Source organism: Lates calcarifer, linkage group LG10 (assembly GCF_001640805.2).
Source record: "Lates calcarifer isolate ASB-BC8 linkage group LG10, TLL_Latcal_v3, whole genome shotgun sequence".
NCBI classification, from domain to species: Eukaryota; Metazoa; Chordata; class Actinopteri; family Centropomidae; genus Lates; species Lates calcarifer.
This window is the reverse complement of record NC_066842.1, coordinates 11,844,085-11,863,140: the sequence shown is the minus strand read 5'-3', so window position 1 is coordinate 11,863,140 and position 19,056 is coordinate 11,844,085. Positions and strand designations below refer to the sequence as shown.

The following is a 19,056-nucleotide window of genomic DNA, read 5'->3' as shown; positions in this document are numbered from 1 at the left end:
AGGATGTTTTCATGAGTTACATTTATAAAATATGAATAAGTAAATAAATATAAAATCAGTTCATACTTTTTTTATAATGTACTGTAAACTTTATTTATACATTATATTATTATTATTAATTAGACACTGATAAACACTTAAAATGTCCATACATTGGTTGAAATCTGTATTACATTGTGTTAGAAACAACAAGTGTTACTGCTTATAAATGCTAGATTGGTGGTTAAAATGTCACCAATAGGGGAAAGATTTTTTTTCTTTTTAACTGTGATTGCAGTCTCTTGACTTACTGTAATTTTCACTTCCATATCACAGCATATGAAATAATGCTGTCATGGAAATAAAATGAACATATGACCCCCCCCAGTATTTATCTTATTCTGCATTAACTTGTGTAATTAACATGTGTAGAAACCCACTGGCATCTTGTTTATCTCTTATAGGAAGTTAACACACATTACTCCCTGTGTGCCAGTAACACTTTATCATCTGGATCTCAGCTGTGAAAGCCAAAGTAGGACAAACGTCAAAATATTGCTAATAGTCTAATTCTTTTTTTTTTTTTTTTTAAGTTTTAGATACCCTTGTTTGTGTGACATGACTTGGGGAAACACCTTATTTCCTTATTTTTGTCACTCATGTTCGACATAAAACAGCGCCTGGGCTGTACTTGGATTTAATTGCGTATAAAAAATAACTATATAGGCTGCCATAGAAAGCATTCAAATACAGAGGCAGGCCTTTGGAGTATAAGCTTTATAGAACTTATAATGGCCCCACTAAAGCTGTAATTGGAAAGTAAACGAGCAGCAAATGATAAAAGATAATATTTGGCATTTCAAAATCTTTGACCCACTTCCCCGTTGCTGTCGTATACTGACATTTGAAATCTGTATGCAAATAAAGTTTCCTGTCAGTGAAGTGCAGCACTGATGGTAGCAGACTGTAGTCAAAACATTTATAGATCAGTAGTAAATACAGCACATATAAGGGTTCCTTTGAATATCCACTGTGAGTATGTTGCATTTCCATGTATCGGTGTGATGAGGAAGTGCATGATATGACAGGAAGATGTGCCTTCAAAGTTTTGATAAACACTGAAGGCAATTCTTGGAATTGCAATGCAGTGTTTTTATAGTTATTTGTATCTTGGCCTTGAAACATAAAATACACTGATGTGCCACCATTTTTGCTGTTGTGTTTCCTACACATTTATAGCAGTTTTACTTACACTGAGGAAAAAAATAACATCTCTAGCAACTTTTTATGCTGCAGTAGCTACGGTGTTTTTCTACAGTAAACGGTCTCACAGCACAGCATATTATATACACTTGTCTCCACTGATGAGTATAATTTCCCTGTCATGTACATCACAAACTGCATGTGAACAGCAGATTTTTTCCCTCTCAGTTTCATTACAGCTTTTGAAACTTGCCCATGAACTTCGTCATCCTTTTCCTCTCAAGTTGGATTGACATAATCATTCCGACATCCTACATCCCGGTGTACCCAGCCCTGCATCAGCAGATAGAATACTAATAAACTGAGGGCCACAGTGATCAAACTGTAGGCGCTGTCTGCCTGAACCCCTCTTTACATCTGGCTGGCAGCCTCTGCCATCTTCATCTAACCACACAGCCTCTGTTGAACATAAAAACACACGCTGCACATGTTTACCTCAGAAAACAATCAGTTTGGAGTCTCTCATTTATGTATTTGTGTTTAATGGCATAAATTATTTTGTGAAATTTCAGTGTACAGTTTGTGCTTTATTTAGCACATGTGGAAAATAAATGTAAATGCTTTAACATTTTTAAATAAATAGATTAAAGAGCAAAAATACAGAAGATGACATTTGAGTAGTTATGAACATGAGCCTATGCTGAATATATAGAGGAGGTTGTCACAGACTGTATATTAGTAGCACAGTAGTGTCAGAGTAAAATTAGTAAACATTTCCTTTAGTAGCTGGTAAGTCAACCTCTTCACCATTTCCTCTTGGCTTCAGGGAAGAGCCATTTCCATTTGTCATTCTGTAGGAAATAAATTAGGTCATTGTTAAATAAATATGATGAATATTATGTACAACTTTTGGAGAATTAAGTATTCATATGAAAGCATTTTGAATACATGACTAACCTTTAACACCTTGGGTCTGACTTCCTCCAGAGGTGCATAAGTGTTGCAGTTGGGCACAGGATGAACTAAATCCTCGTGCTCTGGAATTAGCTCATACGTGTTGTCTTGAGCGAAGCGGTTAAAAAGGGCCTCGTGGGCGACCTCAGCATACACCTGAATCTTCACGCTGCTCTGATGCCAGCTGGCCAGCCTCAGACGATGCAGAGTGTGGGCTGCCGGGCCTGCCGGCGAGGTGATAGACGGCGTTTTCGCTCATGTAGTCCAGGCTGCTCGGCGTGCTGCGTGAGTCTGCCCTCTCTGACCTTGGCGTGCAGCTGGCGGCCTGTCTGAGGGGCCTGGGGGAAAGTCTGGGCGGCGTGTCAGGGGGTGCACTCAGCCTGTAGTGCTGGTCCCCGTCTGAACTGTTGTCCAGGAGTGGCAGAGACCTGCTCTTGCTGCTCTCCAGTGGGCTGAGCCGGCTGACGCTGTGATCCTGTGAGACGGGCCTACTCGATTTATCTCCGGGTAAATGATGGCCTTGAAAGGCGTGTTGAGATCTTGGTATTTCCCTGGGTGATTGCTTCCTGAGCTGAGCATACAACACCCTGTCCTGGTCATTCAGGGGGCTGCTGTCAAAGTGCCTGGTCCTCTGAGGCAAAGGTGGCACTTCCTGTTTGACATAACAAGCCATATTGTTAAAGTCTGCTTGAAGACACTAAATCAGTAGCAACTTCTGTACCTAGATTAACTGTCTTACATGTATGAACTGTACTCACCTCCAGTGTCCCGTTGTTCTTTGGTGGCCGTGAACGCGGCTGCTCTGGAGCAAATGTAGTCTGCTGTTTCCTCACATTCCTAAAAGCTCTGACAGCAGGTGCAGGTTTCTCTTTAGGGCCGATCTGGATGATATCGTACAGTTCTTCATTCATTACCTGCTTGGATGCACAAAACAAAACACCAGTCAGACCTTCATTCTCGATCAAAGTTACTTAAAGAAAATGACTTAAAAGGGAGTGCTGTCTCACCTCGAAACACGAACATGTCAGATACTCTCCAAATGGCTCGATGGGGCTCGTCTTGTAGTATTCTATCAGATCAGGTACTGTGTTGTGTCCCTCGCTGTCTCCACAGACTACAAACTGCCCCTTTTCGCTTTGGTTTATCACAAAGTGTCGACACCGATCCCTGCCTCTGTAAAAGGCAAGAGAAAAAAGTTTGTTAAAGCCTTTACTCCCCACAACACACTCTTGTTGGCCCCATGTTATAGCTGTACCTACTTAAATTAATGTTTATTTTCTAAAACAAATAATAAAGAAACATGTTCCATCAGCTGAAATAATAACACTATGGATTGGAGTTTGTTTAAAATTGCTGAAATAAGACACGTGGTTAAAACAAGTTGAGGACAGGATGATGTTAATTTTGTGTGAAACTGAATGAACCACTGAAACATCCCATTTGTGAAGCTTGAATGTTCACTAATATGTTAAAGCCAATAAATAGCTTAGAGACAGTCTTAAAAATAAAAGCTACAGCAGATTTGACACAAACCGTGGTGTCTTTACAACAGTGATTACATTTCTACTTTAAAACTTGTGTTTTTGTCTGATCAGTGAGCAACTCTACAACGGCTTGTTTAGACTGAACCAATACTCACTTATAGGACAATATGTACCCGATGGCCTTATCGCTGAGACGGATCAGGAAACAGCCCAGCTGCTTTTCTCTAAGTATTTCTTCAGCATCCCTGTAAACAGACCAATAAGAGCTTTAAAAACCCAACACTTTTTGGTACATTCGTTTTCCCAAAAGCACACACTTACAGGAACAGAGAGATACATTGTTTTAAAAGGGCGGATCACGGAATTCACCTTGGAAATTACACTGTATCACAGGAAAATCCATTTTGTTACACGCCCTTTCCATAAAGCCGCTAATCACCAATACACAGGTTCTTCTGACGTAACTGTCCCTTTGTGTTCTTTATGTAGGTGTCTACTGTTTGTAAGCCAGAGGAAAAGGGCAGTAGGTGAGAGTGGGTGTGTTACCAAATGGACACTTTCCATCAGAAAGTCTCTTGAACCTGAAACTAGCTGTAAATTCTTGTGCCAGACAACCTCCTTCACACTTTCAATACTAAAGAGCACTGTTCTAAATGTCTGCTTTAAAATATCACTGCATCTGATGTATACTGTGACTTAAACTTCAATGAAAGCCCACTTAAATGAATAGGGCTTAAGTGACAAACTACAATATACACATGTATCGTCTTTAATTTTTACATTCATTCATTCAAGTCATTTGTTGGTACTGTATATTTTCTCTATAAAATTAGAGCACTTCTTACAAACAAAATACACTAAAATTGAGTGTTAAACTTAATTCTTGAATAGTATTTCAAACTGTTTCTCCAGTGAACACTTACTTTCTGGTAATGAAGCCCAGGAACCAAGTTGGGAAGAAACCGTTGTGGACAATGAGCGGCACTTGAGTCTCTATGAACCACTTTGTCGTCAGTTCCCTGAGTCTCCCTTCGGTCAGTTCGGCGTGATGGTCCCTGTGCGGCTCACGTTGCTCCATCTTCTCTCGGTCCTAATCAAAGCAGCACAGACACACATCCAGTGAAGCCAACCCCAGCGTGCATTTCCCAACATATGATCTGAACTAATTTGCTTATTTTCCAGGAGGTGTCAACCGGAGGATAAAAGCAGCTCAATGTTCTCATGGTTGAAGTGAAAAGCTGGTGCTGCAGGAAAAACCTGGTCACTCCAGTCTCTGTTACTCATGTGTGCACCTTAAGTTGCAATTTTAAGCATATATTTTACAACATTTATTAACCCTTTAATATGTAATTATTGGATTTCATATGGTCCACAAAACATATTCAGATTCCATAATGTCCTAAGTTCACTCTGACTCAAAAAATAACTCAGTTTTCCCTTTTCATTCAACAATCCTCCGCTGTAATGTCACATTAGTTCACATGGAGATGTTTGATTAATAAGCTAGTCATCAAAGACCAAATAAATAAGACCAGTATTGATGAGAAATAATTCTTACCTTGAAACAAAACTTCAGACAGCTCTTAAATGAGGGTGATTTTGGATGTTTCTGGTCCTTTGTCCTTGAGAAAATCTTTTCAGATCTGGGGGTCTGTTGTTCGTACAGTGTGCAGCGATTCCTTTCAAACCCTAGAAAAAGATTTTAAAAAATGTAATGTGATTATTTCTGGTTGAAAAGTAAAGCTCAGATTCTGTTATCAAAATGTTTCGGATGGAGCACATACCTGTCCTTGAGATTAACACTGTGTGGTTTGAACCTGGTGTCATTTCAGCAAACATTAAAATGGTTCTCTCAACTTCTCAACTGTCTCTAATCTACGACCAAAGGTGTTCTGAGGGTGTACGACCCTACACGGGAGATATAGACAGATGACATTTAGAATTACACACATTTTTCCACCCGCCTGGAAAGCAGTGGTGCTTGGCAACGGCACAGCAGAGTTCATGCATCTCATTTGCATGACAGAGACGGCTGAGGGCTGCTGAACAAAACAAGAGCTTCCTGAAGAGAAACGGAAAGTAAGCTGTACAGAAACTGTGGTTTTGGGTGCACACGAGTGCATTGGTTTGCAAGAGGAGATGTTTTACCCACAGATTGTCTGATTACTGTAGTAATGGGAGGCAAGATGCGTCAGCAGTTGATCCTTTTGTGTTTTCTGACCCGGGTTTGCAATAAATTCTGCTCATTGTTGATAAGGCGGGAGCAAATGAGTGAAAGAACGGAAATGTTTGGGAAGACTTGCAGAGATTTTGGAGGGCATAAACAAGGGCCTACAGTAAAACCAGATATTTCCCAGCCTTGTCTCTGAGGCAAACTCATACCCCCCATTGCCGTGACAGTCGTCATGAATCACCTCTATCCGTTTAGGGTCCGTGGTGAGCCGTAGGAACTCCCTGTGGGGGAGAGACAGTAACCAGAAACAGTCTGTGTCATACTGAGCGGGATGAGACTGGATTTCAGTGCTCCCCGATGTTAACATAGCTCCAGCTTTGATCTCAGGTGACGCACTACTGCTGTTGTCTTCATGGGAGTGATTAAAAAGTCTCTGAAATCATGATCAGTATGGCTCTGAAGCTAATGTTATTTAATGTTATTACAAGAACCCCTCCAAAAATGAATACACACGAGCCTATCCATGTAACCAGCCAGAATTTACCCAGTAAGTACATACAGTACTAATGTTCCATGTATGACTAAATATTGCTACAGTACCATGACCCAGAATTCATCTCACCGGTGCTGTCTGTCAGTTTGAAATGTCTTTGTGAGTCACTATACGCTCCTCTGGGGGTGACAGGTTTGGGGTCAAATGTTATCTCCATGTTCCATGTTTGCACAGAATCCATTACATTATGTGTATAGTATGCCACTGTGTGTGCAATTTATTGTCAACAGTGTGTGAATAACACAGAAATGTACATTTCTACAGCAGTTGTGGGGTAAACAGATATAAAAAAACTAAGCAGATTTGAGTTATCAGACAGTTAGCAGACAAAAGGCTGTTAAAGATCTTTTTTCAGTCTTGTGGCGAAATACATATGAGGGGGATGTGGGTCTTTAAAAGGTCACAAGTCAGTTGATGCCTGTAAAATGTCATTACAACAGAGCCATATCGCTTTTGCTTACACTTTCCTTCAAACCTCAGGGTAAAAGGAGCATCCTCACAAACAACCTTATTAGGAAAATCTCATGAGGATAACTTGAATGAAAACACATGGTTATCACAGGTGGTTTGGGGGTTCTAATATATTGCAGTTAATTTCTTGTTTAAGAGTTTAAATGGGAAAAATAATAGGTGCACTTCCAAACACAAGACCAGTCATCTACTGCATACTCTCTGGGGCCCTCATATATCATGCTATAACATGTTCAGGTCTGCAACCATCAATCATCCTGAAGCTTGTTGAACAGTTTGTTCATATCTGCACCCTCAGAACGAGCTGTGGGGCCGGCAGGAGACGTTCCAACAGGCTAAATGCCGGGCTGTTAGAGACTTTTTGTTCTTTCGTCTTAGTTTTAATGTATGAGTCACACTGCAAAGAATGTGTACTTAAGTACATGTCAGCATCACAGATTATACATTGGAGATAAAACAGCTGTCGACGAGACTGATTTGTTGATCAGTATATTGTAGGTCATATACAAAGGAGCAGAAAGAGTGGAGAGTAACTAACTGCATTTACTCACATATTGTCCACATTTTTTTTTACATTTTTGTTTTTATTGGATAGATTGACAGTGTAGGTACGGCACATACAGGAAACACGGGGAGGGAGAGGAGTGTGACATGCAACAAAACATGCATGTTGTGGCTATATGATATGTGTTGTAACCACTAGGCTACCAGAGCATCCAGTATCATACTTTTTACTCATACTTTTTACTAATCTAATTTATCTGTAGTTGTATAGTTATGGTTACTTCACAGATTAAGACTTGATCATATTCAACATGCAATAAAATAATTTAAAATGTCAGCTCTTGAAAGACTCTGTATGACAGCCCTGTTTTCTTCAGCTGCCCAACAAAATAAATTTTAACAATTAGATAGACTTTTCTGAGCCTGTAGAAGACTTACAACTTTCCTGTAAATGTCCAAAACTGGAGATATGATGATTGTAACCTGCAAGGTTGGATCACCAGCGGCAAAGCAGTCAACTGCCCTTAGGCCTCTGAGCTCCAGGAGACATAAAAGTGCCAACTTCACTACAAGTCAGTTGGTTTTGATGTTTTAATTAATTTGCAGTTATCACCACTGGATTACGATGTTAACCAAGATGAGTCTAGCATTATTATCTAATCTTGTTAATTCATATTGAGTCAATATTAGATGTATTTCAGCACAGGATGACTGGTTGTCAGTGATAGGGAATGTAAATAAGTACACTTACTCAAGTGCTGCACTTGATTGCAACTTTGAGGTACTTTGAACATTGTCTCTTTGTGGCACTTCTACCCCACCACATTTCATATAGAGTCATATAATTGTAATATTTAAAACACAACATATATTTTGCGGTTATAACTACTAAGTACTTTAGAGATGATTTAGATATAACTACTCAAAAGTATAAAGTTGTTAAAATTAGCTTCTTGTCCACCAGCTAACATTACATGACAATAATAATAACTAGATGTTATAGTAATTCCAAAGGATGTTTCTGCCAAACATTTTTTTTTTTTTTTTACATTTGATACTTTAAGTACATTTTGCTCATAATACTTCTGTAGTTGTACATAAGTCAAATTGAGTAATTATTTTTAATTTTTAAAAAATTGAACATTTTTTGGAGCTGCCATGTGAAATTTGCTGTGTGTACTTATTGGAAAGTTGGATATGATTTTATACACACTGCATTGGGTGGAGTTTCATCAGGGGCCCCGCAGCTAATTTTTGGCCCACAGCCCCTGTAAAAAATGAATCCTGCCGTGTTCACCTGACAATTTTAGGTATTTTTGTATCTCTGATCGTGTAGATATTTATTATTAACATTTAGGCCTACATGTTGACATGTTACGTGTCAACATATCAAGTATATTAATATATCATTTAACATGCTATTGGGAACCATCTTCTCTTTGTTCTCCTTTTTCAACTCGTGGTGGTTAATCCTCCAGTGTAGGTTGTAAAGTAAGGCATGAGTATTTCACCATTTGTGGCAGGGGTTGCCTCATGTCGCTCATCTTTGTTAAACACCACCACCTAGCGGTGCCTCACACAAACACAAACACACACATCCACCCACACACCCCCACGCGTCACCTCCCCAAAATAACCAAAAAAACTACATATCCCATGCTCCCCTGTCCGAGAGGCAGGCAGTCATGCGGATGGAAACAGCAGTGGGCATCCGCCGCGCTGCACGAAGAAGAAACTTCGAGGAAAGATGCACGAAGAGGAGGATGGCAGCGAGGCAAACTCCTGCACGGCTTCGCGGATTTTGGCCTCCAAGTCTGTGGATGTGGCCGAAGTCGAGGGCGCGAGGGAGCAGGCTTCCAAGCTGTGCGGCTACTTGAACAAACTGTCCGGCAAAGGGCCTCTGAGGGGGTACAAGCCGAGGTGGTTCGTGTATGATCCGAGGAAATGTTACTTGTACTACTTCAAGACTCCCCAAGATGCCTTGCCGCTCGGTCACATCGAGATCGGCGACGCGTGCTTCTCCTACGATGTGGAGGGGGAAGAGGGTCAGTTCGAGATTCGCACCGCCGGGAAGGAGTTTCTCGTCAAGGTAGGAACTTTTCAGGGATGTGTTTGACTATTTGGCAAGCGCTGAATCTGTTCTGCTGTCATTTGTCACTTCCTTTTCTCATTGTGGACAGGCAGACACACCCATTCAAACTTGACATATTTGTCTCTGAGCTTTACTTTGAGTCATGCATGCACATCTTTCTACTGACAGGGATGTGATTTGATGGTGTTCAATCTCCTTTAAGGGAAGAGCAGCTGGTTAAAGGAAAACTCACATATTCGTGTGGGTCATGTTTTCCAGGCAAGAGCTTAATCAGCACATTACTCAGCAGAATAGACTTCTCAGCCCACTGTTTACATTCAGGGATATTTTTAGACTCTGATTTAAATGCACATGAGCTCATACGTCCTCATGACATATCTGTGCTTTGTAAAGGGTCACAGCATCTCATGTGATGGCCCTCTGTTGCTGTCATATGACTGTGACGGGTTCGGTGCCAAAAAAACAGGTGCCTCTGGTTTCGCTCAGCCTGGCTCAGCCTCCCTGAAGTGGGCACTGACTTTTTCACAGCAGATGGTGTGAATGGTTAATACCAAACAGCTTGCCTGGCCCAAGGCTGGAACTGAGACCGAAACCAGCGTCTGTGCTCATTCACATGACAGACCTTAATAGTAACCTGCTATTTAAAGTTCTCCTAGACTGTTTCATATGTTTTATTTAACTCCTCTGCTCTTATCAAGCTGTCACACCATTAATATTGACGTTTGAGGATGTCATTTAACCTTTGATCGCCAAAACGTGACTTGTATCAGCACTTAACATGCTTGCATTAGCTTGCTGAAAAGCAAGTCAGTAACTTTGTTTATGTGTTTGTGTGTCTAGGCTCCCAGCAGACAGGTGATGCATTACTGGCTGCAGCAGTTGCAGCAGAAACGTTGGGAGTACAGCAACACGCGAGGCTCCGGCCAGAGAGACAGCTGGAGCTCCCCGACCCTGGCCTACCCTCCCACTGGCCTTGTAGGCAAAGAGAATGGTAAGGCAGACACACACACACACACACACACACACACACACACACACACACACACACGCAAATACAAATACAGTGTGAATATACAACATGGACACTGCTCTGTTTCAACACATCCGGGCACCAGCTGAAGGTAAACACCTGTATCTGACGGGTTAATGTTGACACAAGCACTGCAAACCCAAGTCAGGTTATTTTGCTATCAGGTTCCCAAGTTTCTACAGAAGGATTATGTAGGAGGGTTATATCGAGCACTGATTAAGTTAGAAACCCAGGAAGAGTTCACGTCTGCCTTATCTGGTGTGTGTTTTCATTTTAATGCACAAGACAAAAATGTTATTGTGTGGACTGATCAACATTAAAGTGTACGCACAACCCTCTGACACTGTAACATGACACAGTCAATGCAGCACATTGGTATTTACAATACAGTATTTCTTTTTTTACACTACAATATGTTATCAACTTATCACTCCCAGTACAACACTGGTGTTCTGCTTGCTCATGAACCAGCTAGTGCCTCTCACTGTTAGTCAACATATGTATCAATTGCTTTAATGGCTGTGACCAAAATAACCTTTTAATGGAACTATTTACATCAAATATTTCTTTATTTTCAAATAGTCATGGTTGTCATGAAAAAGAAAAGGTGCCAGACAGTCACATTAGCTGATAAGAGACTTTGAGGAGAGATTCAGATAAGTGCAAGTAGCACATTAACACTGGGACTGCGAGGATTAATAACACAATGCAAGATACTGCAAATCTTGTTATCATTGTGTCGAGAGATAGCTTTTTGTTTTCCTGGTCTTTGAGGCTGCGGACAGTTTAGTGACACTTGTTATGACTGTTTCTGCTGAGTGCAGTGAACTGTGAATGCCTCCTTTTCCTGTTACCGTATACACAACTAATTATTTCCTTTCACAAGTGTTTCTATCTTCAAAAGTCACAAATATACATGTTATCACTGAGAAATATTCTAATACTTGGTTCTGCCAACATCGGTCAGCCCCTTACAAGACAAATCCTCTCAAATCACCATTATGGCAAAAAGCAGTGGTTCCTAAAAGAAAATTTAAAGAATAAAAAAGTGGTTTAAAAGTCTTGGATATTTAGTTTCTACACATTTTTTGTCACATCCTGTGTTATTTCAGTCCTTGAACTTTTGTGTGTGAGCTGTGGACTAATGTGTGGGTGCAGGAAAGACCAGGAAAATTCTGTCAGTAATATCTCTTTATCTGGAATTTTCCCTTTAACTGTGAGGAGGTCATTTAATGTTTTATGTAGCTCTTTTTGAATTGCTAGTAGAAGATTAACACAGTTTATTTTACAATAGCAATTGCTGCTGGCTGCAAAGGTTGAGACACAGCATATCCAAATCGAACCACGCTGTAACATGTACAACCGTCGACTGATTTGCTGTATTAATTAAAGCTGGCACAGGTTTAGAGAGGATGAAAGGATTTGTTTCCTAGTCTGAAAACGCCGATTCAAAGAGCAAAAGGAATCTGATCGCTGTCATCGTTGGCTGTGTGTTGGTAGCCGCTAGTTTCCTCTCTGGGTGTGACAGCATAATTGTGGAGCTGCTCGGCCCCTTTATAAAAAGGTTCCCACACTTTCCCAGCTGATTTCATACAAAGAGGAAAATGTATATTTAGCATGCTGAGCTTTGAAATGCTGCATACTGTATTTTCTGATGGTTAGAGAGCTGCTCATGAACCCACAGGCATCCATCCGGCTGTAAATAGCATTCTGGGTAACTCTAAATATTGCTTCACTTTATTTTGGAATCCATTCAGGGTCACTACAGTCTCATTTCCTGTACAAACAATGGCTATACCCAAGGTCCTATGAAAGAGTAGTGGTGTTATGAGTAATGCTGTGTTATTATGATGTTCTGTTAGCTGTCTCTCTGCTCCGTTTCAGATGCCTTCGTCTTCGATAAGCTAAGTGACAGCATGGAGAAGGTCCGCAGCGACTTCGCCATGGAGACAGAAACCGACGGAGGGGGAATGGTGGGGATCCAGTCGGCCAGGGGTCCCGCCGCCGCGTCCTTCTCGCTTAGAAACTTCGGTACAGAACTCAGGTGAGGCTCGACGAAAGCTTTCTCCAGCCTGGTACAATTAAACCGTGCACACAGTTTTTAAGTCTTTGTGTCGAGTCCCTGTTAAACAGGCGGTACTAGTTTGTCTGCTGCAGTATGCAGCCTAGTAGAGCTGTATTTAGAAAACAAAATACCTCTTCAGTTCTTCCTGAAGTTGCCTGCAGTTGAGGAAATGGTTACATCAATTGGTCACCAGTATGGAGCCATCACCAGTTCCCCTTCTGGGCCACACAACACTTCTATTCAAGTGATATAACGCACTGAAATGCTAAAAATGTGACATGTGGATCGGAATTTGCCTTGTATCCATGGTGGAAAGAGAGTTCACTTGTTAAGGTGCACAGAAATCATGGAGCCACTGAGCTTCAATGCTGGCCTACTCCTAATAGTGTGCCTCCCTACCACTCTGTTCTGCCCTTTATGATGATTGAGCTTCTCGTATTTTAAAAGGCTGAAGGTATTTCCAGAGCAGAGTTGCAAAGTTGGTCTGAAGCTGGGGTCAGCAGAGCAGCCAACGCTACTTGTTTTGCATCTAAATCTGTAAGTTTCCACACTGTGTTATAAGTGCAGAACTGTGAGCGTGACGTTAAAAATGCCTCATGTTGCATGCTCGCAAAGCGTGGGTGAAGTGCGATTCGTCACGTGGCCTCTGGCGACAGCTGCGTCTGTTAAAAATGAAGCGTGTCTGTTCTGTCACATGGATGTGAGCTGGGCAGCTGAAACACGTAGACAAGGTGCGAGGCAGGCAAGAACTTCACCTTACAAGTTTCATGTGTTTGAAGTAATCTCACCTTTACAAGGGTGAGAAACATGAGCCTGTCATGAGATAGAGTTACGGTCTTTTGCAGCCATATTTATACAAAAAAATGCTTCCCATTTGTTTCACAATGATGATATTTTTGATTAGTATTTGATTTACATAGATCACTGTATTGTGTATTGTTTTTTTTATTCACCTACAGCTGCAGTTCTGTGATGCTTGGCCTGTTGGCAAATGTGTTGATACTTCAACAAAGGAAGTTTTTGTTTTAATGTCATTTACGAAGTAGCAGCTCATCAAGGCTCCCTGCAGTTTGTCTGCGATCCCTGTGGATTTGAACAGCATTTACACAGTAACAGTCACTTAATGCATAACACTGCTCTACAGTCTTGGTCTTACTCACCCTCCTTGTCTGGTTTCTGTTCTGTCAGGAACTCCATGTCTTATCTGCGGCAGGGCAGAGGAGCTGAGGGCAGGCGCAGTGTGTTTTACACCAGTAACAGCAGCGCAGAGGAGTGGGAGCTGGTGGACGCCCCACCCAAGGACATCCCTGAACAGAAACATCATCCAGATACACACAGACGTACGTCCACTCCCCGCTTTTTCAGCCTCCCGCCCACACGCTGGCCGGGGGTTTAACACTCACACTCAGCTTACGTTCCCTTGAGAAGAGATGTTTTTTGTCTTGAGTTGCTTCACCCATTTGCTCAATATTATAACAAATGGACAAACAATTCATTTTTCTTAAGTGTGTCTGCTTGCATCCAGCCTGTGGAGCCACTCTTATGACTGATTTTTCTTCATGTGTGTTATCTGCACATACACTTTAAAACTATAGGTGGGAATCACAGTGATGAATTTCTCCTCTCTCTCAGATTCCTTTGGCTCGGCTTTTACTTTCGACTTTGTGCGCACCTCGGCGCGACCTAAGAAGCCTTTGCTTCGAGACATGATGGGCTCTGGGAGGTTTGGGCGCAATGCAGAGACGCGCAACGCAGAGACGCGCAGCGCCGAGAGCTCCCCGGTGGAGTGTAACGGCAGCAAATCTTTGGAGATGCAGCTTCGCCTCCAGAGCCAGCAGGAAGAACTGAGCCGCACGCAGCAGGAGCAGGCCAAACTCAGAGAGGAGCTGGCCAGCCAGAAGGTACAGTTTTCTCACTATCATCATTTCACCCAGTGATAGAGCACTTTAAGAAGGAATGTGTTTTGTGTACTACACAAAAATGCAAGGTAGAATTTGTAGTTTTTGTTAACTTACATTTTTAGTGTTTAGCAGAGAGAGCCTAATGTCATTATTACATTGTGCCTAATGCAGTGAACCACCAGGACCTGTAGCATTTTTTGAACACTTTGGCTACACCTTGTTATTGTTATTGAGAGTGAATTAGACCAACCTTTCATATGTCTGTGGTATTTAACAATGTCAGTATTTTTCACCCTCTCCCTGGCATTGTTCCATGTGTGTTTGTCTTAATGAACAAACGTGGAAATCATTCCCCCCTCGTCCATGTAGTCTGTTAGTCATCTTACCAGTATTTACAACTACTGTAAACAAGCCTGGAAGTATCTTTGTTTGAATCACCAAGAAGTTACTGATTTCCACATTGATAGATTTTACATTTTTAACTGAGAAGCCCCAGGATTTACTTCAGAATTATCTACATTAGGAAAATTACCAAACTGACTGGAGCGCTTTAACAGTCAGTTCAGTGAATTCAGCGCAAGCCTGAGGTTGCGGTGTCTGACTGACAGCTTTGGTGTAATTCTGATGCTCTCGCTAATACAGGAAGACAGCAAATGTTTAGTCATGCTTGAGCAAGAAATAAGGGAACAGCAGTTCTCCTAACAGCAGTCACAGCTGTGCCGTTCCCTGCCGTTACTCTCTGTTCTTGTTTTAGTGTTTTGAGAGTAGCTGATTGGTCCAAGTGTGCAGCAGTGCTAACCAGATGAATAAATAATATGTGTGCATATGCTTCCTCTGTGTAGTTAAGTGCCAGCTCCAACTTTACCAGGAATTTACTGAGTAACTCTGGGCAAATGATTCAGCTGGTTATCTCTGTTACTGGAAACATTCTGTCATTGTTCAAGTCAAGTGGACAGAAACTGACATTGTATTGTTAATACTATTGATTTATGTCCTCCAGGTAATATTGGGCCTAGACTGAATTTATTAGTCACATTATTCCTATATTAAAGGGTAAGTTCATTCACATTGCACAGAAAGATAATGTCCCTTGTTTATGCTGCTCATGGTGTTTAAATACTACATTTGCAAAATGACAATGTTTCCTGGAAGAAACAATGTTGGGGTCACTGATTTTAATCCACAGACTTCACTGTGGACAGTTTTCAGCATTTTCTACCTTTGTTAGAAAATAGTTGCCAATGAAAACTGTTTGTCGTATGTCACAGTTACTGTGTCTGCATCTCTGACCACATGCATGTGGGTGTGTTTGTGTGAGTGCACACATCTCACACACTAGTGCAAAATGTGTGAGCGAAGTATCAGAATACTGGCCACATTGTCTCTCATGATGTACATAGCTATGAATAGCTACTGAATGTGGTGGGTTATCTGGGCATAGTGGTGGCTAAATGTTTTGCAAAGGTCAGCATGGCTGTGGCCTCCAGATCCTTATACATCTCACGATCAGTAAATTACAGCCTCAACAAAAGCCACACTAAATATGATGGCTTTTACTCTGTGAAATAGTGTCCGTGTTTTGTTTTCCTGAAAGAAAATGATGTAATATATGTAATATGTTACTTTAATTGTGTGTTTTTTAATGATGTTAGTGGAGTGGAAACTAGTCTGCACTGTTACATGTGTTTGTTGTAGAACAGCCATACATTTATTATTATTATTATTTTTTAGATTTATTTCCTTATGTACTGTTTTGTCCTTGGAACTGACGTACAGTAACAGGCTGCAAAACTGTGGTGAAGATGACACTTGTTTCTTAAATATTGTAAAATTGTAGTAGTGGGTGTTAGTCAGAGATCATAGATACTATGACTTTACACATTAGTACACAAGTGGATGACTTATACTCTCAATCAGCAGTTAAACAAGTAAAAACGTGGCTGTCGCTTACCAGTCTGGAAGAAATGTTTCAAGTCCAGCATCAAACCTCATTGCTTTTCTCGCCAAGAGCTGTCTCCAGCAGCAGAAAACAAGCAATTATTTTGTCTCTAGTTCTGTCAGTTCTTACCTTCTGCTGAAGTTTAGCATGTTAACCAGCTAGCCATGTCCCAGCTGGCCCGTCTCGCCACTTTGTGAAAGTGTTTCAGCTTCTAGACTGCCCTAAGAAGTGGCACTACTCCGAGAGTATTATAAACTCTTGTATTGTAAACGCAAAAAAGCTCTTGGCAAGCGTTCAGCACCACCACCTGCTCCCGGCAGCAGAGGAAACTTACAAATTTACCCTACCCTTAGTTCAAACAGATGTTTTCTGTGAACTAGGTAACTTTATTTTAAGGCCTGATCCTGACCCTGCAGGTTGATGTGTTGACCAAACAAATTCTTTTTTATCTACCAGGAGCTGGTGAGACTTCTGCAGCAAACTCTACGGACGTCTCAGTCTGATAGGCCGACCGTCCACCGTCCAGCCCCGGCCCTGGATTCATCTGAAGCCTCGGACCAGAACCAGGCGCCGGTTGTTAACCAGGAAGAAATCGCTCAGCTGGAGATCCTGCTTAAGGAAAGAGATGGACAGATCCAGTCCCTGTGTGGCCATATGGAGCGTCTGGCCTTGGAGAAGGAGAGCCTGCAACAGGAGCTCAAGGGCCTGAAGATCAAAGTGGGGGAGATAAACGACCAGCTGGGGATGCTGATGGAGACCATCCAGGCTAAGGATGAAGTCATCATAAAGCTGTCGCAGCAGAGCTCCGAGCAGGGTGGAAATCCAAATGACACCAGTTCACTGTCTCCCAGCAAAGATCAGCAGGAGCTGGACATCCTCAAGGTGCAGAAGAAAACACTTAAACCAGATTTATAGTTGGTAGAGACAGTAAAGCTGCTGATTTTATATGAACTTGAAGCACTCATTCTGAAGAGGGAATTGAGTATGAGTGTATAACCAGAAGAAACGCTTGTATTGTGTTATAGATTCAATTTCTTTAGCTTCATTTTAACTTCAACAATTGTAATTTTTTTCAAGGTTTGTTTATACTGTGGTTCAGTTCTCACTCTGATTAACCAGAACATACTGTGTTTTTCACTTTCAGGATAGTCTTCAAGGCTACAAATCCCAGAACAAGTTCCTGAACAAAGAGATCCTAGAGCTGACAGTGTTACGCAGAAACGCAGAGAGCAGAGAAAAGGCTTTAGAAGCAAAGGTACTATCTTGTGCTCTGTGGTTAACAGTGCATTACTCCAGAAACAGGAAGTCTGAGTAACTTGTAGGGGAAGTCCAGTATTGACCTTAGCTGTAAACGTAATGCAAAACAGGAAAAATGAATAACAAACCTAAAACATTTTTGTATCTCTCTCCTTCGCTGTAGTATACGGCCCTGGAGGCCAAGTTGTGTCAAGTGGAGAGTAAGTACCTGGTGCTGCTTCAAGAAGTGAAGACCCCAGTGTGTTCGTCTTCAGAGCAGAGCCCTGCCCGTGATGTAATTTCAAGATTATTAGAGGATGCACTGCAGGCAGAGGGCCCCGACCAGCAAGAGCACCTCATCTTCAAACCCAACACTGTCAGGTATGGACTATGGAAAAACCCTTGTGAATAGATGCTTTTGTGGTTTGTCCATATTCTAATGTAGATTCCATTCTTCAACAGAAGTGAGAGCACAAAACATTTTCGACTTTCCCTTTAAAGTTAAATTACTTCGACTTGTCTGGAGCATTAGAGACAGAAGTGTCAGTCCCTCAGTATCAAAGGCATACAGTTTAAACCAAAAGTCAACAACAAATCAAAGAAAAATCCATTTCAGGAGAGAAAGCGACAGTGATGTTGCCTCAGTGTACTTAATAGACATAGATGCAAAACAGTCATAAGACCTGTTTCGCTTTGATTAGCAGCTGCACTCAATTTTTCTTAACTGGAAAAACTAGCTCTGCTAATTGGAATCTGTGCCGCTATTGCTCTGACTTCTGTGCAAGCTCAGGCAAGTCCTTTTGGAGCTTGTCTAACTGGATTGTTAGAAATTCAGGAAGTCCCTGTGTGATGTAGAACTGAAGGCAGGTTGATGAAAGGATGATAATTTCTCCACATTTTTCTCGCTGCTTTGATTTAACGTTAGTGAGTATGACGTGTATGGCTTCAAGACTGTGCCTGAGGAAGAAGAGGAGGAGGAGAAGCTGTTTGCAAAGGTGAGAGCCTTGGAGCTGAAGTCCCTGTCCATGACAAACCAGGAGGTGTCAGTTGGAGTAAAGTGGGAGAACTACCTGGCCAGCACCATGAACAGAGACCTGGTGCGCTCCCCTGAGCTCAAAGCCCTGATTCGCTGTGGCGTGCCCCACGAGCACAGGTCCCAGGTGTGGCGCTGGTGTGTCTCCTTCCACGTCAAAAAGTTTCGGGACCACTTGGCGCCAGACTATTACGAGACCCTGCTGAACGTGGCCCGGGAGAAGCCCAACCCAGCCTCGAAGCAGATCGAGCTGGACTTGCTGCGTACTTTGCCCAACAACAAGCACTACGCCTCCCCAAGCGCAGGCGGCATCCAGAAACTCAGGAATGTCCTGATGGCTTTCTCCTGGAGGAATCCAGATATCGGCTACTGTCAGGGGCTAAACAGGTACTGGACTGGATCTAGCTTCTCTTCCCCCTCTTCTCTCCTTTTATGCCTT

The 19,056-nt window shown here is 41.9% G+C and overlaps 2 protein-coding genes across 2 annotated transcripts in view; one reads left to right on the top strand and one right to left on the bottom strand.

The window, feature by feature from the left end:
- Nucleotides 1-1,707: 1,707 nt before the first annotated feature.
- Nucleotides 1,708-5,628, bottom strand: LOC108886171 (SH2 domain-containing protein 7). The gene is made up of 8 exons (XM_018680870.2): nt 5,405-5,628; nt 5,179-5,309; nt 4,544-4,710; nt 3,776-3,865; nt 3,144-3,309; nt 2,895-3,053; nt 2,140-2,788; nt 1,708-2,033 (listed from the first exon to the last, which is right to left on the bottom strand). The coding sequence occupies exons 1-7, from the start codon at nt 5,457-5,459 to the stop codon at nt 2,282-2,284; spliced, it is 1,275 nt and encodes a 424-aa protein (XP_018536386.2). The 5' UTR covers nt 5,460-5,628; the 3' UTR covers nt 1,708-2,033; nt 2,140-2,281.
- Nucleotides 5,629-8,747: 3,119 nt separating this feature from the next.
- Nucleotides 8,748-19,056, top strand: part of tbc1d2b (TBC1 domain family, member 2B) — a 15,442-nt gene continuing 5,133 nt past the window's right edge. Inside the window, exons 1-9 of the mRNA XM_018680846.2 lie at nt 8,748-9,410; nt 10,254-10,404; nt 12,328-12,487; nt 13,697-13,848; nt 14,141-14,409; nt 16,805-17,230; nt 17,493-17,603; nt 17,769-17,965; nt 18,510-19,004. Of these exons, the coding sequence (XP_018536362.1) occupies nt 9,069-9,410; nt 10,254-10,404; nt 12,328-12,487; nt 13,697-13,848; nt 14,141-14,409; nt 16,805-17,230; nt 17,493-17,603; nt 17,769-17,965; nt 18,510-19,004 (2,303 nt within the window). The 5' untranslated portion in view covers nt 8,748-9,068. The remainder of the gene's footprint in view (nt 9,411-10,253; nt 10,405-12,327; nt 12,488-13,696; nt 13,849-14,140; nt 14,410-16,804; nt 17,231-17,492; nt 17,604-17,768; nt 17,966-18,509; nt 19,005-19,056) is intronic.